The 25,411-nt window shown below is 41.8% G+C and overlaps 1 protein-coding gene across 3 annotated transcripts in view; it reads right to left on the bottom strand.

Moving 5' to 3' along the window:
- Positions 1-25,411, bottom strand: part of KCNK2 (potassium two pore domain channel subfamily K member 2) — a 139,021-nt gene that overhangs the window by 73,281 nt on the left and 40,329 nt on the right. For all 3 annotated transcript variants that reach the window (XM_081904233.1, XM_081904234.1, XM_081904235.1), the window contains exon 3: positions 2,983-3,094. In XM_081904233.1, the coding sequence (XP_081760359.1) occupies positions 2,983-3,094 (112 nt within the window). The remainder of the gene's footprint in view (positions 1-2,982; positions 3,095-25,411) is intronic.

Below are 25,411 nucleotides of genomic sequence, written 5' to 3'. Positions count from 1 at the left end.
AGAGAACATAGTGTTGCAACATTTTGTGCATTTTTAATAAATAATAATAATAATAATAATAATAATAATAATAATAATAATAAATTTTATTTATATCCCGCCCTCCCCAGCCGAAGCTGGGCTCAGGGCGGCTAACAACAATCAAAATAATCCAACATTCTAAAAACATTCATTATAAAATTAATTAAAATCAAATTAAAATCAAATTGATGGCAACCAATTAAGCAAAATTCTGTGCAGATTGCCAGAGGAGGGGGTCAGGCTGCGCCCTGACCAAAGGCCTGGTGGAACAGCTCTGTCTTGCAGGCCCTGCGGAAAGATGTCAGGTCCCGCAGGGCCCTAGTCTCTTGAGACAGAGCGTTCCACCAGATTGGAGCCGCGGCCGAGAAAGCCCTGGCTCTAGTTGAGGCCAGCATAACCTCTCTGTGGCCTGGGATCTTCAGGATTTTTAAAGGTAGCTTTTGTTCCTTGCACCAATGAGAAGGATGCACCAAAGGAACTTGCATCAGTAAAAATTTAGAAGATTTGCTAAGTGTACATAAGCTAGTTTATGTGAACATAGCTAGTGTACTTAGCATTCTCCATCAATTAATGAAAAGAGAATTTGCATGCAAAATTATCCAAGAGGTGAGAAACAGCAGCAGATGGCATGATGGGGAACCGCTGCTGACTTGACCTCCGATCTGGTGCATCACAGATCCTTACCAAGAGAAAGAAGGGAGAGGAAGCAAGGTTGGAGCAGTAAAAGGCAACTCCTCCCATGGGTTTTGTTTATTTCAGATCAGGAAACCTAGGCAGCCAGCGCTCTAGAAATGTTTAATTGGAAGAAAAATCCACATACATCACCATGCCCACCTCACAACAACGAAGAAACCTTAACTCTACCTCCATCAAACTTTTGATGCTAATACATACAAGCTCAAATTTAATACATATCAGCTCAAACTTCTGAGCTAATACATATAATTGTTCCAACATTTGAAAATGAAAGGAATGTTATGATCTACTAGCACATGCTTGAACACCCCATTGGCATCATTCCCATTCTCATGGATACCACAGTTCTTGCTTCTACTGGCACTTCAAGTCCGGATTGCCACATAGGGTTTGTACGCATGCAGCCCTAGAAGGTTCAGGGCCTCAAACAGCGTGGTCAGTTGCAAGCAGGACAGGCCACACATCAAACCACTGATACCCAGCTCAAATTTGCAGCTCTGCACATATTTCATATGAATGCAATAAAACCCTGCCAGCAGGAAGAGGGTTAATAGTACAATTCCCCATTGTTCAGCTGAATCAATAAACTACATAACAAGATAGAAAATGTTCTGACCTCAGAAGAAATGCTTGTGCCCACAGGGGACATAGACTAGAGAGAGAAACATTATTTACAATAAAATTTCGTTTGAACTCATAGACCAGGTCTCTAATCACAAATGTGGATCTACAAGGATTTACTTTAGTCTGTTAAGTGCTAGCTCAAACCTGCCATCAACCATGGCATACCTTCCAGAATGCCAATAATTGCTTGCTATCTTTTTAGTTTCAGGACCTGAAGTAGCTTTGAACGACCTTATATTGTAAAGACCAGAGGAAAGCTGGAAATCGTCACACCTAGTGTGGGATTTGAATTTATTGCAAAGCCTTGGGAGGAGCTACCATTAAACACACATTATCCTATTCAATACTGAAAGCTGTTTGTTCCATATTCAAAGCAATTGATGTGCACCAGGCCATTAGTGACTGTAGGGCATTCAGAAGACACTTTAAGCAAGCCAGCTCTAAAACAGGTTGTTATAGAGACAATACTATATGCCCAGACTGAGGCCAGAATCCAAGGGGCACCCGCACCACCACCAGAGAAGCAAACAGAAGTGGCCGTGGCAGCTTCCAGTTTCTAGAAAAATCTTGTGAGAGTCCTGCAGGTCAATGTCACAGGGCTCTTGCAAGACCTTGCCAGAACCTGGAAGCTGCAGCCACATGAAACTGGGTAAGTGAGGCTTTGGCAGGGGCAACCAGAGAAGTGGGTAGCACATAGCATGCAGCACATGCACAGGGCAACACTTTCACATTTTGCCCCAAGTGGCAAAACGGGCCAGGCCACCCCTGCATCTACCAAGGGTTGCATGCCCTTAAGCAACTGCCAATCAGTTACCCTGGAGAAGCTAATGTTCAATAATATTTCTAGTGATCTTTTTTTTCAGTTCTCTTTCTTTGTGTCATTCATAACATTGCAAACTTCTGCCTCCTTCACTGGGAAAGGGGGAAGTCTACACTCCTCCTCTGTGTGTCCATTTTGCTGTCAAATATGGAGCTGCCTCATCCCTCAACCCTCCTTCTCTGTGACTGGGGCAAAATGCATATTTAAACACATGAACCTGCCATCATTGTGTCTACTTTGGCATGGTGCTACTGTCCATTGAGCATCTGAAGTGAAGGATGCACAACATTAACAAGGTTATGAAGAATATTTGTTATGAGCTGTTGCACGCTACTAAAAGCCTAATACAACCCACTATGGTTAAATCTGAGTTTGCCTGCTACAGCTTTATAATAAAAAAGCATTTCCCAAACAGGCTGATTACTTAGAATGTTGAAAACATTGAACATGTATATTAATTCTAGACAACATTTGTCTAAAATTATGTCACTTCTAGGGACCCAAATCAACAGCTTAAATCACAAGCTTGTTTTAAAACATGAATAATCAAATAATTGGTGTAAACAGTGCACTAATGAACTGCCACCTTCACCTTTCATATAAACCTACTTTCTATTAAAGTTTTTATATCATTTATTGAATTTTATAAATGTAAGTGTGCATGTCTAATGAAAACTGTTTTTGCCAACATATCTGAACTTAAAATATAAAAACACTATTAAAATAGACAAACAAAATCTGCCAAACGAAAACATATATTTTAAACTAAATTTGTTTTAGGTAATACACTCTTCAAAATAGAATAATAAGTTTTATCCTACCTATGGTGGTAATAACAGTGCCAGCAAAGAAGAAGGAACTTCCCAAATCCCAATGACTGTTAGACGTGTTTCCTTTAGGATTGACTCCTGCATTTATTGCTGCCACTACTTGCTGCAAGTTTAAAGAGATATTTGTCAATATTTATGAAACATAAACAAGAATGTTTACAGTGAATGAATACAGTGTTTTGTATGGTTTGTGAAGATAAAGTAACTTATCAAATGTCAGCTGATGAAAGAAAGAGAGAGACAGGCAGAAATTTTGGGTGGCGTTATTCAACTGGCTTCACTTTTAGCATCATCTAACCTAAGATTGAAATATAATTAAATTCAAAATATTACTCATTTTTGCAACTCTTGGTTAATCTTCATGTCTTATATTGCTACAAAATCAAGAGTTTAATTGTTGCATCCCTAGCAGTTCAATGCAGAGGCTACCTGCTGATGTTAGAGGACAGGGAAAGCCTCTAAATTCAAGTTTCCTGAAAATTCTCTTGATCCTAACTGAGAACTATCACATGGGCATTTAATGGCTATTATACAATGCAACATACACTTAGAGCCTGGGAGATCTAACAACATAGCATTTTGTTTCCTCCTCTCTTGCTGTATCGGTCACATTTTGCGTTCCTGGGACTCCAAACTGCCTGAAGCTTCCATCTCTGATCTAACACCAAAGGCCATGGCTGGCTTTGATTATTGTGGCTAATGAAAGGCACTTTGAACAGAAGCGTGATACACTCTAGAAAGTCAACAGGTGCCAGGTAAACCTCCCCCTCCTACTGAGTGGTTGCTTCAAGGAAGATGGTGAAAACAAAAACATATGCCTGGGTCAGAGGAGGCAAGTGGGAGAACTTCTGATATTTCCAGGTTCTTACAGAGAGGAAGGTATGGAATGGAGGATATCATCATAGGAGAGAAGATGGCAGACACTTAACATCGGTTGTTCCTGCTCAGACACCTACCCACCCACCCACGTAGAGACTTGAGTAGTCATGGTGTTTAGATACCACCCTGCCACCTGATGGTGCTGTTACTTAATGCCTAGTCAGCCCACAAGAAAGCAACTCTTGTTCATTATTTTATCCTGGATGAGGAAGCTGGCCTGGTGTGGATTACTGAGACCTAGGTGAGCATGCTATGGGTTTTGTGACTTTCCTGATTTTGCCTGCCTGGGTACTCAGTATAGCAACAGTAAAGACCAGAGGGGAGGCTTGGCAATCATCCACATAAATTCCATCATTCTCACCAAGAAACCAATCCATCTGGGAGCTGGATGTAAGTGTTTGTACTTAGTGTTGAATTGCAAAGACAAGTCTACCGCCCACCTCACTGCACAACCTCTTCCCGGACTGAGCAGGCAGAGGCGGTTCTGGTGATATGTAGGAGAACCTCATGAGAATAGCCTTGGGAGACTTCAACATCCTCTTTATCAATAAGAGGAAACTGCATAGTGCAGAATGAGGCTGCCAGGTTGGTGACCATGTGTAACTATTCCTGAAAGCATCCCATTGGCTGCCAGTAAGCTAACAGGTCCAAGGCAAGGTGTTAGCACTAGCCCTAACAGGCTTAGGCTATTCAGGTAGAATCCAAACAATCCAACAATCCTGTTCACCAAGGGATTTGATAGAAAAATATACTGTTTCTTGTTATTTAACGGTTAGCATATTCAATTGCTTTTAAATGCACTCTCTCTCTGTCACACACACACAAACCTACCTATCTATGTATCTATTTATGTATCTATATCTATCTATCTATCTATCTATCTATCTATCTATCATCTATCTATCTATCTATCTATCTATCTATCTATCTATCTATCATCTATCTGTTTTATTGTTTGCCAACTAAGACTCCTTTGGGAGGAATGATGGGATTGAAAATAAATAAATAAATAAATAAATAAATAAATAAATAAATAAGCAAGCAAGCAAAATGCATATCTGGGATTTTGACACTAGGAACATATTTGGGGTCAACCTTTTGAAAGACCTGGTTGAGTTATGCTTCTGTGAATAAAAACTCTGAAACCACAGGTTTCAATGTTGAAACAGCCAATAAAATCAATGAGGTCCTACACACTAAATTGCATTTATGCACTTGCTTGCTTCATTACTCATGATTAAAACAACTCTTGAGAGCTGTCTAACTTGCACTGAAGTAAATTGCTTTATGGATAAGGCTGTCCTGTACATTTCTGGAGAAAATACTGGAATATTAATGTCAACGTTAAAAACTTAAGATTTTGGATAAAATAAAAATACATGCTCAAAACAATTTGTTTGAAATAAAGATGATGTTCAGTGCAGCTGGAAAGTATAATAAAGAAAGAACTTTACTTTTCATTGCTTCATTGAGAACTGATTTTAAAAGCTGTATTGCAAAAGAGTGCTAACTTTATTAACTTTATTATTTATTTATTTATTATTAACAACTTTATTAACTTAGGTAAAATCCTGCAGGCCTAAAAGTTCCCATTACACAGATGTAAGAACCACTCATTTCAATAAAGCTCAGGTCCAATTTACATGTAATGAAAAGCGAGCAAGAAGAACCGCCCCATATAACATCGCATGTGCCTTGCTTCTTATACAAACATGTCACCTTGCCTCTGTCTGTGCTGTAAGAACACCAGGGATTAGCAGCCCAGCCAGATACTTTAATAGTGTGCTACCACTGCACATATAAAAGTTGAGGGCCCAGCTTAAAATACAATTTTAGGCATGGGTGAGTAATTCTTGCCTACCCAGCACCATGTTAAAAAGGAAGCCTTTCTATGTCTACATACTTAGCATCACATCCCTATGCACCATGTTCAGTTGTAGCACCACAAATAGGATTTATTCACTTGCATACAAACTACAATATTATTTCTGGTACATATTTGCACCAACCTTGGATTGGGACACTAATATACCCTTTCCTGTGAGTAGTTGAGCTTCCAGAATAGCTCATGGGGTAGACAAAAAGCATAAACTCCATGATTCTATATTGTGTGTGTGTGTGTGTGTGTGTGTGTGTGTGTGAATTCTCTGTGCATGCACCATACCTGTCAACCTTCCTTTTTTTTTTTTTTTTTTGCAGGAAATTCCTTTATTCCAGCACCGTTTCCCGCTGCTTCCCGCTGCTTCCCCGGATTGTTAGATATCCCGTAGACTGTCCCTGGGACAGGTGAGGCTGCTGGTCCCTTATTTTCGAGGCTGCTGGTCCCTTATTTTCAAATCTTAAAGTTGACAGCTATGGCATGCACGCACACAACTTCTTAACCCAAAGGCCCCCAAAGTGATAAATAGTATATCAATACAATCAAATTACAATCAAATACAATAAATCAGTCCTCTAAATAACAATATCAAACAGATACTAGATATGAATATATGGAAACAAAAAAAAATAAAAGAAAGCTTTTCCTAGCTAAATAATTAAAGGATGCTATTCCCAACCCAATATCCCATACACTTACGGTCCAGAAACCTGAGCAGATTATAAACACTTGAAAAGCTTGCCCCAGCTCCTTATCCCATTTCAATTATTATCCATTCTCTTTTAGGCCATGTAGTCCAACCCCCTGCTTGATGCAGGAAAGCCAACACTCAAGCATCCCCAACAGAGCAGGAGCAGCCGGTGTAGTGGGGGCAATGCCGGGGAGCTGCCCTCCCAACACCAATCCATAGCTTACCTGGCTGTGCAGCAGTGAGGTCAGCGCTGTATGAATGCACCAACAGAAGTATGGAATGGCTCCATCAGCCCTGGCCTCACTGCCACCCAGTCCCAGCTCCAACGAAATAAGCTACAGCAATGTCAGTGTCTGGAGGGTGTTTCTGTGGCACTGCCCCACCGCAGCAGGCATTCCTGGTGAAGAGGTTTCCACTGAATGTTAGACTGAAAGGGCCATAGCTCAGTGGTAGATTATTTGCTCTGCATGCAGAAGCCACAAGTTCAATGCCCATCGTCTCTAGGTAGGACTGGGAAAGGCCACCTGTCCGGAAGCCTAGAGAGCTACTGAGATGAACACTGAGCCTGATGCATTAAAGATCCAACTAAGTAGAAGGTAGGTTTATATGCTCATAAATCTAAATTCCTCTAAGTAAAGTCCATTAGATCTAGTCCTGCCCTCTGGAGTAGCAGAGAACAAGTGTATGCCCTTCTCTGCTATGGAGTTATTGATGTATCACAGTCATATAATAATGAACAGCACGGGTAGCAATTCCAAAAACCAATTTGTACAACAATTCAGTTCATTCATAATTCTGGCAGGCGGAGATATCTATTTGTAGTTATGAAAGCATTTTATACCACCTTTCAGCACCAAGAAGGGCCACTGAAGTGATTGACAACAGCAAAATCCCAATATGCTTAAATAGATACGTCATAACTAGGTTTGCCATTTGTCAGGAAAATTCCTGACATGTTCAGGTTTTCAGGTGTAAAAATATGGCAACCTTAGTCATAAGCCCACATAAGCCCCGTGGTTTTCCCCGGAGCTGAGGGTGATGAAACAATCGTTGAGACGGCTAGAGCGCCGGTGGCGGAAAACTCATTCTGAATCAGACCGGACACGGGTTAGAGCTCAACGTCGAGCCTACCAAGTGGCAATGGCGACGGCGAAGAGGGCCTTCTTCGCCGCCTCCATTGCATCTGCAGAAAACAGCAGCAGGAGACTTTTTCAGGTGGTTCGCAGTTTATCGGAACCACCTGTACCACCGGGGCCTGGTAGGGACCCCAAGATCTCCTGCAATGCTTTTGCAAAGTTTTTTGCAGATAAAATCGCTCAGATTCAGAAGGAGGTAGACTCCACCATGGGAGCAGGGCCAGGGCGGGAGAGTGCTAGAGCTCTGTCTGGTCCTGTTATATGGGATCAATTCCAATCTGTTACCTCCGAGGATGTGGACAGGCTGCTTGGACGAGTGAAACCGACCACCTGTCTCCTTGATCCTTGCCCATCCTGGCTGATAAAAGCGAGCCGGGAAGGGCTGGGTGATGGGCTTTGCGGGGTGGTGAATGCTTCCCTCTGTGAGGGAGCCTTCCCAGACCCACTGAAAGAGGCGGTCATTAAACCACTTCTTAAAAAAACATCTTTAGACCCGGCCAATTTGGCCAACTATCTCCCAGTCTCAAATCTGCCATTCTTGGGCAAGGTGATTGAGCGGGTGGTTGCTGAACAACTCCAAGCACGCCTGGAGGAAACGGACCATTTGGATCCCTTCCAATCGGGATTCAGGCCTCACCATGGGACTGAAACTGCCTTGGTCGCGCTGGTTGATGATCTCCGGCGGGCTAGGGACAAGGGTGAGAGCTGTTTCCTAGTTCTGCTGGATCTCTCAGCGGCCTTTGACACCATCGACCATAACATTCTTCTGGACCGTCTAGAGGGGTTGGGAGCTGGGGGCACTGTCATACAGTGGTTCCACTCCTTCCTCCTGGGCCGTGTCCAGAAAGTGGTGGGGGGGTGAGTGTTCAGATCCCTGGGCTCTCACTTGTGGGGTGCCTCAGGGTTCTGTCCTCTCCCCCATGCTTTTTAATATCTATATGAAGCCGCTGGGAGAGATCATCAGGGGGTTTGGACTGGGTGTTCATCAGTATGCAGATGACACCCAGCTCTACCTCTCCTTTAAATCAGAACCAGTGAAGGCGGTGAAGGTCCTGTGTGAGTGCCTGGAGGCGGTTGGAGGTTGGATGGCGGCTAACAGATTGAGGTTGAATCCTGACAAGACAGAAGTACTGTTTTTGGGGGACAGGAGGCGGGCAGGTGTGGAGGATTCCCTGGTCCTGAATGGGGTAACTGTGCCCCTGAAGGACCAGGTGCGCAGCCTGGGAGTCATTTTGGACTCACAGCTGTCCATGGAGGCGCAGGTTAACTCTGTGTCCAGGGCAGCTGTCTACCAGCTCCACCTGGTACGCAGGCTAAGACCCTACCTCCCCGCGGACTGTCTCGCCAGAGTGGTGCATGCTCTAGTTATCTCACGCTTGGACTACTGCAACGCGCTCTACGTGGGGCTACCTTTGAAGGTGACCCGGAAACTGCAATTAATCCAGAATGCGGCAGCTAGACTGGTGACTGGGAGTGGCCGCCGGGACCACATAACACCGGTTCTGAGAGATCTGCACTGGCTCCCAGTACGTTTCCGAGCACGATTCAAAGTGTTGGTGTTGACCTTTAAAGCCCTAAACGGCCTCGGTCCTGTATACCTGAAGGAGCGTCTCCACCCCCATCGTTCAGCCCGGACACTGAGATCCAGCGCCGAGGGCCTTCTGGCGGTTCCCTCATTGCGAGAAGTGAGGCTACAGGGAACCAGACAGAGGGCCTTCTCGGTAGTGGCGCCCACCCTGTGGAACGCCCTCCCATCAGATGTCAAAGAGATAAAGAATTACCTGACATTCAGAAGACATCTTAAGGCAGCCCTGTTCAGGGAAGTTTTTAATATGTAATGCTGTACTGTTTTTAACACTGATTGGGAGCCGCCCAGAGTGGGTGGGGAAACTCAGCCAGATGGGCGGGGTATAAATAATAAATTATTATTATTATTATTATTATTATTATTATTATTATTATTATTATACATACTCAAGCATTTGGGGATTTTATTTAGCTAAACTGGATCTACGTAGGTCTTTCTCCCAGCTGAAGCATATGGGTTTGTTGGGAGCAATAGCTAAAGAAGGGGTCCAAGAGCTCAAGGAGTTCTTAGGATTCTGATCACGTGTTCCATAGCATGGCTATATACTAATACTAGCATAAGCCAGGGGGACAAAGTCACAAGGAAACTCCTCCAGACATGCCCAAGGCTTACAAAGGCACAGTGGAGCCCATTGTTTTACTTTCAACATGATAACTTGTTTAAAAACCATTTCATGACATGAAGCTTAGATTTCTGGTCAATCCAGTCCACTCACCACCTTTGAATAAGCCACATGTTTGACACTTTCTAACAAAAACATTTTCATTCATGCACTACTATAAGAGCCACCAGCATCAAAAACTCTGCCCATGCATGTAAAAAGTTAACCAGGGAATGCTGGCCAGCACAGTGGTACTAATGCTGCCCTCTTAATACTGACATTGGTGATACTTATCTGGACCGTATGCGACAGGGTGGTGGGCCCGGGATTGTGTGGGCATACCGATCGGAGCACCAGATTGGATATGCTAGCTAATGCCCTAGGTGTACCTTTGCTTCACTGCACTGAGTGCTTTCGCTCTTAACAGCAGGAATGACCCAGAAGACAGTCTCTTCTGCATTACACTCTACCCTTTCCTTTTCTACAACATCCATGAGTGTATAGTTAACAGAGGAACCATTCATTTTGGAGGTTTGTAAGAAGTAGAAAAGCGTCTGCGCAGGGTATTGATTTAAAGCAGCTACCACACAACTGCTTCTTTGGCTGAAGCTGGATTGAGATAAGAACTAAAGTAAAGGTATATTCTTAAATTTTTATTTTTCAAACTTATGCTTTGCTATCATCACTGAGGATACTGTTAATAGTGTCCCAATATTAACTGCCCAAGGCAATGGAAAAAACAAGATATTATATATATATATATATATATATATATATATATATATATATATATGCAGGTTTTGGTGTCCTCGGGTGTCTTCCCGTGTAAAAGTTGGGGTGTCTAGGCGACGTTTCGACGAGGTCTCACTCGTCATCTTCAGGCTGGTGCTTTCGGCTACATCCTAATGACCTACTTGTGAGCTTCGATGTTGTATCTCTCTTCACACAAGTGCCCATTAATGAAGCCTTGACAGCCATTCAAAACAAATACAATCCCCCCGAATACATCTTGGACCTGACCAACCACTGCCTAACCAACACGTACTTCATCCACAATGGACAAAGATACAAACAGATAGAAGGAGCACCTATGGGATCACCCCTCTCACCGGTCATCGCAAACCTGTACATGGAACACTTTGAAACCAATGCTTTAGACAAGTCAGAACACAAACCCAAACTTTGGCTCAGATATGTTGACGACACCTTTGTAATTTGGCCACACGGGAAGGAAAAACTGGATAGCTTCCTCACACATCTCAACAGCCTACACCCCAAAATACAATTCACTATGGAAATAGAAGCCAACAACCAACTTCCCTTCCTTGACGTCCTAATCTACAAAAAACCTGATGGCTCCCTAGGACACACTATCTACCGGAAAAAAACACACACCAACCGCTACTTACATGCACAATCACACCACCACCCTGCACAAATAAACTCCGTAGCCAAGACTCTCATCTCCAGAACCAAACGCCTGGCTGACAAAGACCACTTGACAACTGAGTTACAGAATCTCTCAAATGTGTTAATTGCCAATGGATACCAGCAAAACAGGGTTACGAAGCTAATCCAAAAAGAAACACCCCCCAAAAACCAAGACACAGAAGAAAACAATGGCATGGCCCTCCTTCCTTATATCAAGGGCACTACAGATAAAATTAGCAAAATCCTCCATAAACACAATATCAAAACAGCCTTTTGCACCAACCAAAAAATAGCCAATATCCTCAGAAACCCCAAGGATAAAATCCAGTTGGAAAACCAAGGGGTCTATGAAATACCCTGCAAAGTCTGCCCAGCCACGTACATTGGACAAACAAACAGACGAATAAATGCACGTATCGCAGAACACAAGAATGCCGTCAAAAAAGAAGAAAAAACTTCCTCTCTTTTCCAACACATGAAAGAAACAGGACACGAAATTAATTTTGCAGATTCCAAATTGCTCTTTAACATGGAACATCACCACAAGAGAATAATCATGGAAGCCATCGAGATAGAGAAACACCCTCACAACATGAACAAGCGTGACGACACATCCCGCTTGCCAGACATCTGGAAATTAGCCCTCCCCACAAAAACTGACACCAGATCCAGAGGCACACAGAACGCCATCACCAATCAACCACACCAGACCCAAACCCAGACCCTCTCCACAGATAAATTACAGACACCATCCAGTAGCCAAACCATGGTGGCACCTCCGGATGCTGCACCCCCCTGCAATCCCTACACAGATCTGGCTGACACAGGCCACAAAACCACAGCTCGCCCCTATACACGAAGCCAAGCCAGAGCACAACTAAGTGCAGTACAGCCATCTTCTCAGAAAAACTCTTCACAAAGTTCAAGAGGTCAAGACACAAAGACTTTAGCAACTAATCCACACCTAATGACCCACCTAAGTGGTACTCAGGATATCACTCAAGAAATCACTCAAGATATCCCTCAAGTAATTAAGGAACAAAAGAAGAAAAGGCACACTAGCCTGGGAACTTCCTCTCTGCCCAGAACATTGGAGGCTATACACCACACCCCCTCAACAGTATTTATAGGAACTCAAACACTGAGATCCTGCTCTGTTCCAGTAACAAGAAGCCGAAAGCACCAGCCTGAAGATGACGAGTGAGACCTCGTCGAAACGTCGCCTAGACACCCCAACTTTTACACGGGAAGACACCCGAGGACACCAAAACCTGCATTCCTGTACCCGTGAAAATCTACGAAAGCAAATATATATATATATATGCAGGTTTTGGTGTCCTCGGGTGTCTTCCCGTGTAAAAGTTGGTTGTTGGCTTCTATTTCCATAGTGAATTGTATTTTGGGGTGTAGGCTGTTGAGATGTGTGAGGAAGCTATCCAGTTTTTCCTTCCCGTGTGGCCAAATTACAAAGGTGTCGTCAACATATCTGAGCCAAAGTTTGGGTTTGTGTTCTGACTTGTCTAAAGCATTGGTTTCAAAGTGTTCCATGTACAGGTTTGCGATGACCGGTGAGAGGGGTGATCCCATAGGTGCTCCTTCTATCTGTTTGTATCTTTGTCCATTGTGGATGAAGTACGTGTTGGTTAGGCAGTGGTTGGTCAGGTCCAAGATGTATTCGGGGGGATTGTATTTGTTTTGAATGGCTGTCAAGGCTTCATTAATGGGCACTTGTGTGAAGAGAGATACAACATCGAAGCTCACAAGTAGGTCATTAGGATGTAGGTTTTGCTTCTTTATTGTTTCTATGAACTGGAAGGAGTTTGGAACGTGTGAAGAGATGGATTCTGCATAGGGCTGAAGTTGCTTGGCGAGAAATTTAGCGAGATTTTGTAGAGGTGAGCCTATGGAGCTGACTATTGGTCTGAGTGGTGTTCCTTCTTTGTGTATCTTGGGGAGGCCGTAGAGTTTGGGGCATCTGGATGATTTTTCTCTGGGGATGATTCTTAGCTGGATTTCTTCACTGATAGGAGAGGCTTTTATTTTGGATTTGGTGGTTTTTTCCAGATAGGTGGTGGGATCTGTTTTTATAGGTTGGTAGGTAGGATCTTGGAGTAGGTTTGATAGTTTTGCTTGGTAGTCCGATGTGTTCATCACAACAGTGGCATTACCTTTGTCTGCTGGGAGAATGATTATGTTGTTGTCTTTCCTCAGGTTGGTGAGTGCTTTCTGTTCTTCTTTGTGTAAATTGCTTCTGGGTGGTTTGCTGGAGCAGAGGATGTTGGTGACAATTCACTATGGAAATAGAAGCCAACAACCAACTTCCCTTCCTTGACGTCCTAATCTACAAAAAACCTGATGGCTCCCTAGGACACACTATCTACCGGAAAAAAACACACACCAACCGCTACTTACATGCACAATCACACCACCACCCTGCACAAATAAACTCCGTAGCCAAGACTCTCATCTCCAGAACCAAACGCCTGGCTGACAAAGACCACTTGACAACTGAGTTACAGAATCTCTCAAATGTGTTAATTGCCAATGGATACCAGCAAAACAGGGTTACGAAGCTAATCCAAAAAGAAACACCCCCCAAAAACCAAGACACAGAAGAAAACAATGGCATGGCCCTCCTTCCTTATATCAAGGGCACTACAGATAAAATTAGCAAAATCCTCCATAAACACAATATCAAAACAGCCTTTTGCACCAACCAAAAAATAGCCAATATCCTCAGAAACCCCAAGGATAAAATCCAGTTGGAAAACCAAGGGGTCTATGAAATACCCTGCAAAGTCTGCCCAGCCACGTACATTGGACAAACAAACAGACGAATAAATGCACGTATCGCAGAACACAAGAATGCCATCAAAAAAGAAGAAAAAACTTCCTCTCTTTTCCAACACATGAAAGAAACAGGACACGAAATTAATTTTGCAGATTCCAAATTGCTCTTTAACATGGAACATCACCACAAGAGAATAATCATGGAAGCCATCGAGATAGAGAAACACCCTCACAACATGAACAAGCGTGACGACACATCCCGCTTGCCAGACATCTGGAAATTAGCCCTCCCCACAAAAACTGACACCAGATCCAGAGGCACACAGAACGCTATCACCAATCAACCACACCAGACCCAAACCCAGACCCTCTCCACAGATAAATTACAGACACCATCCAGTAGCCAAACCATGGTGGCACCTCCGGATGCTGCACCCCCCTGCAATCCCTACACAGATCTGGCTGACACAGGCCACAAAACCACAGCTCGCCCCTATACACGAAGCCAAGCCAGAGCACAACTAAGTGCAGTACAGCCATCTTCTCAGAAAAACTCTTCACAAAGTTCAAGAGGTCAAGACACAAAGACTTTAGCAACTAATCCACACCTAATGACCCACCTAAGTGGTACTCAGGATATCACTCAAGAAATCACTCAAGATATCCCTCAAGTAATTAAGGAACAAAAGAAGAAAAGGCACACTAGCCTGGGAACTTCCTCTCTGCCCAGAACATTGGAGGCTATACACCACACCCCCTCAACAGTATTTATAGGAACTCAAACACTGAGATCCTGCTCTGTTCCAGTAACAAGAAGCCGAAAGCACCAGCCTGAAGATGACGAGTGAGACCTCGTCGAAACGTCGCCTAGACACCCCAACTTTTACACGGGAAGACACCCGAGGACACCAAAACCTGCATATATATATATATATATATATATATATAGCAACTGAGCACTAGCAAACATGTGGTCAGCTGTTTATTTGTTTGTTTTTATTTGCACTCTACAAATTCAAATGTGTACAGACTCATTTAAAGGCATCCACATAACCTAATCTGTTTGTTCACAAGGCTGTTACCACAGTAGGGCTTTCAAAAACTCAAGTGGAATTTTGTCATGTGATGGGAAAAGTAGAGGATGTATGGAGACATGAAACATGTGTATTCTTGAGGAACCTTTACAATACTTAATGCAGTGATAGGGGACCTGTGGCTCTCCACAGGGATGGAATTCAGGATGGGACCAGATAGGCCCAGCCAACCTAGTTATTTTAAAGGGCAGGCCCTGACTACCTAATAGCTTTGTTATCTAAGAGTCTCAGTAAATTTTACTTGTGTTACATTTCCAGTACTCAGGTCAGCTTTCCTCAACCTGGTTTTCTACAGATAGCCTACAGTCCACCCTTAAAGATGTTTCTTACAGATATATTTCGTGTCTATATGGAAAATCATGACTATATCATAAATCCCTCCGCCTAGAAACGGCAACATTCTCAGTAGGATTACACAACAAACCATTAAACCAATAGCACTTTACAGGTCACATTATTGCATTATCAAGCATTACAATGCAAACCACACATTTTTAAACAACTCACTGGCTTTCCTATAAGAAAGTGGTCACCTCACTTGCGATTTTGGCTATACTACGCATAACTAACTGCGTGTGTGTGTGTGTGTATGTAGCCACAAGAACCTATAAAATTTGATAACCCATTAAATCATTTCACTTCAGATGTATTTGACGCTGTGATGGATCACCATGTTAAAATAAGTCTCCCTGGGGAAATACTACATTAAAATGAAGACAGACATAAAAGGTCAGTTCCTCAAGCTGTGCATATTTCTGTTTGATTTTACAAGTGATGATTTAGCCTATGGTTACGTGCAACACATTCCAGTTTCTAACCATTTATATCGGTGAAATCCCATTACTTAGAAACCAAATCCAGCATGGCTGTTCCCACTGGCTGACCACTTGCTTGTCCACCATCTTTCTTATAGCAGTAATAGCAGTAGAACTAATAGCACAAGGCCACTGAAGAAGAAAACTTCCATGAACAACTCATTCACTGCAGGAATGCATATGACCTAAACTTCTGATAACTGAACCTATCAGAAAACTAGTTCACCTATGCACACATTTAGAGAGAGAGAGAAAATGCTGGCACATACTGAAGAGGCCCAGAGTTTTGAGCCATCTGAATAAGCCCATAAAGAGCTCACACCTGTGGGTGTTGCGTATTGCAACCATGCAGGTGTCCTATTTTGATCTTGTAAGTACTATAAAAGTGCCACAGGTCAATTTAGTTAGAAATCAAGCAGTATTTGGAGTATAAAATATTATCCTTTGTGTACACCAAAAAGCATGACAGTAAATAAGATGTCCCTCATTGTTGATTAAATCTCTGGTTTTGGATATTTATAGAGGCAAAAGTTGAGAGACAAAGCTTGTTAATGGAGAAGAATCCTAGAATCCAACTGTAGAGTTGGAAGTAAACCTGAGGGTCATCTAGTCCAACTCCCTGCAATGCAGGAATCTCAACTAGATCATACGTGACAGGTGGCCATCCTACCTCTGCTTAAAAACCTCCAAGGAAGGAGACTCCACAACCTCTCATGGGAGTCTGTTCCACTGTAAAACAGCTCTTCCTGTTAGAAAGTTCTTCCTGGTGTTTAGTAGGAACCTCCTTTCTTGTATCTTGAATCCATCGGTTCAAGTCCTACCCTCCAGAGCAGGAGAAAACAAGCTTGCTCAATCCTCCGTGTGACAGCCCTTAAGTATTTGAAGATGGCTATCATATCTCCTTTCAGTCTCACTACTTTTCCCAATTAAAATTCATTTTGTTAGTTTTGGCCCAGTTCTCTAATCTGCCAAGGTTATCGCGAATCCCAATTGTCTTCATTGGCCTTGGCTACACCTCCCAGTTTGGTGTCATCTGCAAATTTGATTAGCATCCCCTCAATACTTTCATCCAAGTCCTTTATGTTGAACAACGACAGGCCCAGGACACAACCCTGTGGCACCTTACTTGGCACTTTTTTTCCAGGATGACAATGAACTGTTAATGAGTACTTGTTCGGTTCAGTTATCTCGTCCAGGTCTTCTTTTGTCCCCTTTTTGAAAATTGGGACAACATTTGCCTGTCTCCAGTCTGCAAGGATCTCATTTGTTCTCCAATAATTCCCAGAAAATTACATCCACAAGCTCCTTTAGTACCCTTGGGTGCAGCTCATCAGGCCCTGGAGATTTGAATTCATTTGAAGTAGCTAGGTGTTCCCTTACTCCCCTCTTTTCCTATGTTGGGCTGCAGCTTCCTCCTTGCATTGTTTATTCTGTTAACAAAAGGCTGTGCTTTCAATTTGAGTGAAAATGAGAGGCAAATAGATGTTAAGCAGTTCTGCCTTCTCTCTGCCACCCAACAGCATTTCTCCATCTTCTCCAAGCAAGGGGCCTACTACTTGCTGGTTTTTCCTCTTGTTTCAAACAACTTATTTTACAAAATAAAGAATGGAATTTGCTTCATAAGGATGTATTTGAGAAGCAAGGTGGAAGTGGAGCTAGACATTCAGTCATATGGTGCACTCCAAAGAGATTTCCCTAGTGAAGGTCTACTGCATGTAGGGGAAGTACAAAAGCAATCCTCTCTCTCCACCAGCAGCTCCATATAAAGGTAAAGGGACCCGTGACCATTAGGTCCAGTCGTGACCGACTCTGGGGTTGCAGTGCTCATCTAGCTTTATTGGATGAAGGAGCCGGTGTACAGCTTCCGGGTCAAGTGGCCAGCATGACTAAGCCGCTTCTGGTGAACCAGAGCAGCGCACGGAAACGCCGTTTACCTTCCCGCTGGAGTGGCACCTATTTATCTACTTTGATGTGCTTTCAAACTGCTAGGTTGGCAGGAGCAGGGACCGAGCAATGGGAGCTCACCCTGTCACGGGGATTCGAACTGCCGACCTTCTGATTGGCAAGTCCTAGGCTCTGTGGTTTAACCCACAGCGCCACCGGCATCCCACTTATCAATAGGAGAGGAACACTAATTCTTTCTTTGCCAAGAAAGTTGGAATCGGTTAAAATTACAGTGTGAGTGAAGTAATGATACAGTACAGGGGTGGCGAACTTCTGGCCCTCCAGATACACTTTGGACTACAACTCCTATCATCCCATCCCAATTAACACTTTTTGGTAGAACACTGGATGTGGGTGCCACTCTGATTGTCAATGTCAGCCATGTAGTGCTTGCACGATAGAGATGATGGTGAAAGTGTACAATTAGGCTGAAACTTGGGACAATTGTGACTTGTGAGAGTGGTCTCATTTATGTATATTTATTCTATTTATTTATAAAACTGCTTACATGTCCTTCATCATAAGGTCCCTGGGCAGGTTACAACAATAGGCAGCAATATCTTACTTTCTTATTAAAATCACAGCATAAGTAAAACCTTTCCAAATGGTACAAAATAGTATAAATTCATCAAATGAGGTGGGCTCCACAAAACAAAATACCTTAACTATCAAAGGCCAGGGTAAAGATGTGTGTCTTCAACATATGTTGTATAATGAATATGCTAGAAATCTGCAGAGAGAGATCACCACAATTTAGGGACTGACACAGAGAATGCCTTCTCCTAGACCACCACTCCCCACACTTCTGAGGGTGGCAGGGTTACCAAGAAAGTCCCCTCTGAAGATCAAGAAGGTCAGTAGGCCTGGAGACAGACCTTCAGATATTTGATGCTAGAGACATTTAGGACTTTAAACACTAACATGAGCACTGTGAATAGGTCCAGGAAATGAACTGGCAACCAGTGTAGCTGATTTCAAACAGGGTTATATGAGTTCTAATTGAGCCCCAGCCAGTGATCTGGCTGCTGAATTTGATAACAGTTTGCCTTTTCACATCATCTCTCAGGACAGTCCAATGTAGAGTGCATTGTAAACAGTCCAATATGGAGGTAACCACAGCATGGAGCACAGTGGCCAAGCCATCTCTTCCAAGAAGGACCACAACTGGAGAACCAGACAGAGCTGGAAGTAGGTACTCCAGGCCACCAAGGCTACCTGAAGCTCCAGAGGCAGTGTTGGATCCAGGAGGAACCCAGATGTTGTGCTGGCTCACTGCTATGGAAATGTGGTCTCTTTGCAACAAAGATACCACTTTGGAAAAATATGTCTGAATTCCCTATAACTTAACAACTGCCTATTTGTAGCAAAATCTCTTTATAGGATGATTCAGAAAACCCAAAATTGTGGATTTATTTTCAATGTATGTTGACATTTTCTTTCTCTGTAAGTATGCATAGTGAACTAGTTATCCAAAAAGGCCCTCTTTCTCAACCAATTGGGTTCTATCCTATCCTATTTAAATTATTTTTAACTTTTGTGTTAGCATTGTGTTAGTATTATTATGAATGTAAAAGTACCATTCAAGGTTACCCTTATTGCACACTGTCTGAAATATTATTTTTATTGTGGTACACAAAACTAAAAGCTATAGGTCTGTGCTAATGGTGTGAATCATGAAAATATGAAATGAGAAAGTCATAATAGATCATATTACATCACTAAGTTCATCTTCCTGATAGTGGCAAGAAGATGTGAATGAGTGCACTACCAAAGGGTCTTCAAGTATTCATTTTGACAAAGTAAGGTGAGTGTGTTTCACTGACAAATCAATCATTCATGTTACAATTCATTTAGTTATTCATATTAAATTATATGAAAAGTACAGAAAGACAAGAAGGGTTTTCTAAGGAAAAAAGCTCAACTGCTAAGAAATTTATGAAATGTCTCTGATAATTTCACTGTGTAGAAAAAAATTGGGTTTATTGAGTGGGAACATGTTCCCCCAGTTCTTTGACTATTTTTTGAAACTCAAACCAGCGTTTAAGACTACTGAATACTGCCTGAAACACTCACCTACTTTCATTTTTAAAAATGAAAGTGAAAATATTTATCTTTTATAATTATTGTCATATGCATGTCTGTCCAGAAGTTATCCCTACTGAGTTATTTCTAAGTAAGTGTATAAAATTTTAGCCTTTTGTAAGTCTCAGAAATAGCCTGAAAAAGAAAATACCTCCTTGAATAAACACCATGGATACCATAATTCAACTTTTCCTGTACAGTCGTACCTCAGCTTCTGAATGCTTTTGGAGTCAAACATTTCGGCTCCCGAACGATTGAAAACTGGAAGTGAGTGTTCCAATTTTTTAACATTCTTTCGGAAGCCGAAAGGGCAATGGTGCTTCTGCAGCCAATCAGAAGCCACACTTTGGAAGTCGAACGTTTCGGAAGTCAAACGGACTTCTGGAATGGATTCTGTTCAACTTCTGAGGTACAACTGTATTGAACAATCATTCAACTCTAATATCTCAGACCCTCGAAGTGTCCCTATATTCCTATATTCCAGTGACGTCCCTGATTTAGAGAAGCCATCCCAGTTTCTGATTTGATCCTGGAATGCCCCACATCTCCTTAGGATGTCCTTATTTTCATTGGAGAAATGGAGGGTATGGAGTTAACCGACCCTTGAACCATCTGAAGGCAATCCTGTATAGGGAAGTTTTTAAATGTTTAATGTTTTATTTTGTTTTTATTTATGTTGGAAGCTGCCCAGAGTGGCTGGGGCAACCCAGTAAGATGTGTGGGGTATAAATAGTAAAATTATCATTATGGAATGGGATGTCCCAATTTCATTGGAGAAATGTTGAAGGGTATGCTATCTTACCTTCTGAAAAGGCTATGATGGTCTTGCTCTAGATCTGACTTCCTCACATCTTCAACATAACACATATTATACTTAATTCTAATCAACAGTGTCTGGGATTTCAACATAACCTACTCTGAAGTAAATAATGTGTAGTGCAATTTATAGCTTACTGGCTTTAGACTTGATTATAATGGTTCCAAAATATAATATACTCTGAAAGGAAGATTGTGGTCACTCAAAGTTAATTAATAACTCCATAATTATTCAGCAGGTTCTTGAAACCTGGGGTCAGTTTTCAAATAATACATCACTGCTGCATCATTAGAAAAGTTACTTCAGAGGAAGCTGACTTCTCAAAAGTTAACAAAATTTCCTGATTAACCAATATTCTGACACAAATGAATGCTTTTCATTGATTCAGTCCATACTTGAATGGTTTTCAAGTGCCAAGTAAGCCACCTAGCTAATGTATGAACTATACCATTGACTACTGGGTTTCTCCAGTTGGAAGTGTGTGTTCTTCTCATGGAGTCAGTTTACTAGGCGTTTTATCTCTCCGTGTTATGATGATGATCTGACCCTAGACCAGAATAATCATTTCAGCCTAAGGTACTGGAGTTGAATGATTATCCCAAAGAAAAAATGTTGACTAGTAAGAATCCATGGTGTCCATTTAGAAAGTTGTTTTCTTTTGTGCCTTTTAAAAGCTGCAGTTCTATACATGCTTATCCAGAAGCAAGTCTCACAAAACTCTGTTTACACGCAGAGACTTACACTATAAAAAGTTTCTTATAAGTACTTTCACTTTTCAAGTAATGGAGCCCCCCCAATAAACAGATATAAAGATGACAAGAAGTCTAATTAAATGTAGAAAAGGTTAGGGTAAGTTATAGTAAATAGGGACCTTTACCACTATGGAGGATATTGACTGAGTCAAACAGAAGTGTTTAAAGATTGTGGGAAATACAGTGGTACCTCGGGTTAAGAACTTAATTCCTTCTGGAGGTCCGTTCTTAACCTGAAACTGTTCTTAACCTGAGGTACCACTTTAGCTAATGGGGCCTCCTGCTGCCGCCACACCACCACCGCAGGATTTCTGTTCTCATCCTGAAGCAAAGTTCTTAACCCGAGGTACTTTTTCTGGGTTAGCGGAGTCTGTAACCTGAGGTACTACTGTACAAGCACTTAGGCAATGGAAACATTTGGGAAGTTGCAAAATTAGGATAGTAAAAAATCTTGGGAAGGGAGAATTACAGTAGTACCTCAGTTTAAGAACAGTCCGGTTTAAGAACAATTTGGTTTACAAACTCCGCAAAACTGGAAATAGCGGGAGGCCTCATTAGCGAAAGCGTGCCTCAGTTTAAGAACAGTTTTGGTTTAAGAATGGACTTCCAGAACGGATTAAGTTTGTAAACTGAAGTACCACTGTATAGTGCTATAGTGGTGAGGGAGGAGATAATTTAAGTTTAAATAAAAACAGCCAAAAATGTTGGCATTGAAATCCCCATTAGAAAATCCTCCTTGCAAATTTCACATTATCAAGTTGTCACAACTAGAATACTAAGGTTCAAATCCTAGCCAGTGACCAAGTGAAAGGTCATAATAATGACCTACTTAATAGTTATGTTGTTGAAATTAACACAATTTTTTAAACTTTCTACAGATTACTCATTTTATAGACATGATAGAAATAGGGCTTATGGGAAAAGATTAAAGTGAACAGAAATATTATATGTGGTACACAACCCTAAAAACCATTTGAAGCCACAATAGTTCCACTGATAGTAAACCCCTAACTCCTGAGTAAATGGATTAAGCATTAAAAGTACTACATATATGTTATCTACCACAAATTAATAGCAATTAGGGATGTTCCACTTTAGATCAAATGCTATTTGAGTTAAATCTTAGCAAGAATCCTACTGGTGATTACAGAAAACTTTCATCAGCAATTAGTTGTTGAGAGCCAGTGTGGTGTAGTGGTTAAGAGCGGTAGACTCGTAATCTGGGGAACCGGGTTCGCGTCTCCACTCCTCCACCTGCATCTGGGTGGAGCCTTGGGCCAGTCACGCTTCTTTGAAGTTTCTCAGCCCCACTCACCTCACAGAGTGTTTGTTGTGGGGGAGGAAGGGAAAGGAGAATGTTAGCCGCTTTGAGACTCCTGAAAGGGAGTGAAAGGCGGGATATCAAATCCAAACTCTTCTTCTAGTTGTGATATAAATGTCCCATGTGCATGCATTCATAGGATTGCTTCAAAAACTCCTTGTTATACTACAACTGCCCATAGTCACAAATGACTAAAAAAATTATAGGAAGCTGAATTTAATTTTAGCCTGAAACAAGATAACAGGTAACTATTGTCTGAAAACAGAACATTATAGTGAATAAATTTCTGTAATTTTCTTCACACTCACTCTATCATTAGAGCTATCTTAATACCCTACTATTGCATAATGTTTATCTTTATATCCTTCAGAAAATTCAGTTCTAAAATACTGTTTATGTGTTCAGTCACATGGGAGAACAATCCCCACTGAAGCGAAAACTGTTATTATAATTGTACCATGAATGAGCAACTGAACTCCATTGCTCAACACAATATATTTTCAAGAGCAATTAAGTAACTACATAAGATGACAGGAGGAGGGCAAACTTCCAAGCAAGAGAAAGAGTGAAAGCTTATGCCTTCTATAGAAAATATGGAGAACCTTTTGCACTCCAGATGTTGCTGAACCACAGCTTCCATCAGGCCCAACAAGCATCGCCAATGACCAGGGATGATGGGAATTGTAGTTCAGCAACATAAGGAGGGCCCTAGATAACCCACAACTGTGCTATAGAATGACAATCAGCATGTTGGCTGCAACTCAGGTGAAGCTGAACTTTTCAAGATGGGCAGATCATAAAGTGAGTCCAAAAGAATGATGACACTGTCACCCAATGCATATTAAAACGGGCTAAAACTGCTCCCTTTAAACAAACATACAATCAAAACCATTCTACCAGTTGCTGGGTTATGTCAAACTTTTCTCACTACCACCTTGGGAGCCCTCCAGAACCAACTATTCGTGGATTAGGGTTGCTTAAGAAATGCAACCTTTGCAAATTATTTGTGAAATATCTAAACACAAGAGTTTGGATTAGGACTGCTTGAAGAGTTTAGTACTTCTTTGATTTTCTATATAAAATTACCTGATCCACACTTTAGCAATTAATGAGAGGATCTGAATTTAGCTATCTACCTGATTAACACTTTTCTGAATGTTAAGACATAGTCCTCAGCAGCTTAAGCATGCCAAAAACATGCATTTTAGTAAACACTTTGTGAGGAAATACACATTTAAACAGTGTTTTTTCGGGGGGGGGATGCAGGGGTACGCATAGCCCTAAAGATTTTGTGAATTTAAGTTTGGCTTCATTGAGGGGCAGTATTTCAATATGAGTAGGAAAATGAGAGTACCCCTAAACATTTTTTTTCTTTTTGAAAAAAAATATGCATTTAAATATGCATTTGGGAAGAAAATTCATGTTCAAATTATATCTTAAGATGCATATTTAAATAAGTGTTTTTGACATTATCATTTATATATTTATAAAAAACAGATCAACGTAGAATGGAATAATGGGTAAAAACATGTTAAAGTGACACAGGCTAAAAATAGGCAGATTCAGCCATACCTAGCTGGGACATCAGCTGTTTCATTCAGAGCTCTATACATTGACAAGAGGGAAAGGCATCAAATGCATCTCCAACATAAGGTATCTTGCAATGATTTACAATGTGTGCACATTCAAACACTGAAAAGTCTGGGCTTTTCCTAGGTAGAATCAAATATTCTTTTTAATAAGTTTAATCAGACTGTACTTCACCAACAGGGGCAGAATAAATTTACTTATTTAATAAAATGCATGAATAAACATGGCCCTACCCTTTGACTACTGTGGTCTTAGTATACCGATTTGTCTCTATTCTCCTAGCACTGAGAACAGTACAGTAAAGAGAGTGACCCTAAAGCCATTTGAAGACTCACTGGGGGGAGGGGCAGGTGGAAATGGAGCTGGGAGGCCCATTGATAAGATGAAACTTACACCGCTGGAAGTCCCATCTCCTTGGTAAGCCCGTGGAAAGTTCATCAGCAGTAGGAACCAAATCAGGGTGAGTTGGGGGCACAGTGTATATGGAAGCGGATTCCCCTAACCAGCTCCCCAAAGTAGACAACAACCACACCACTCATGGAACTGGCAAAATTAAGCCCTTCCCATTGACTGCAATAAAAGGGACGAAACAAAAAATGCCCCCACTAAATGGTTTCCCTCCCTGGGAAGTCAGCAGGCAGAGCTCTGAATGCAGTAGCTGCTCTGCCACGGAATCTCCTTGCCACTATTTGCCCTGCCAATGGCAGTAGGATTAGTAGGAATTAAAGTACAGCAAGCTTCAAAAGTTCAAAGTGATATGTTGTAGCTGGTACCCTCCGCTGACTTCTGCAAAGAACTGCTTATACTTGATTATGGCCAGAAATAATGTTCATACAAGTCAGTAAGCCTCCCGTTTATTCTTTTGCCAGGCAATATGACTAAATAACAACCTAAATGTAAGAGGAGAATGCTGTATTGTATCTGCCAACAAACAGCAATTTAAGAAGCACAGCAGAAGCATTTGATGGAAGGATTTGCTCCATTAGCTTAGTATAAAAAATGAAATTAGC

Source organism: Podarcis melisellensis (genome assembly GCF_964234715.1).
Source record: "Podarcis melisellensis genome assembly, chromosome: 3".
NCBI classification, from domain to species: Eukaryota; Metazoa; Chordata; class Lepidosauria; order Squamata; family Lacertidae; genus Podarcis; species Podarcis melisellensis.
This window is presented reverse-complemented; position numbering and strand designations above follow the sequence as displayed.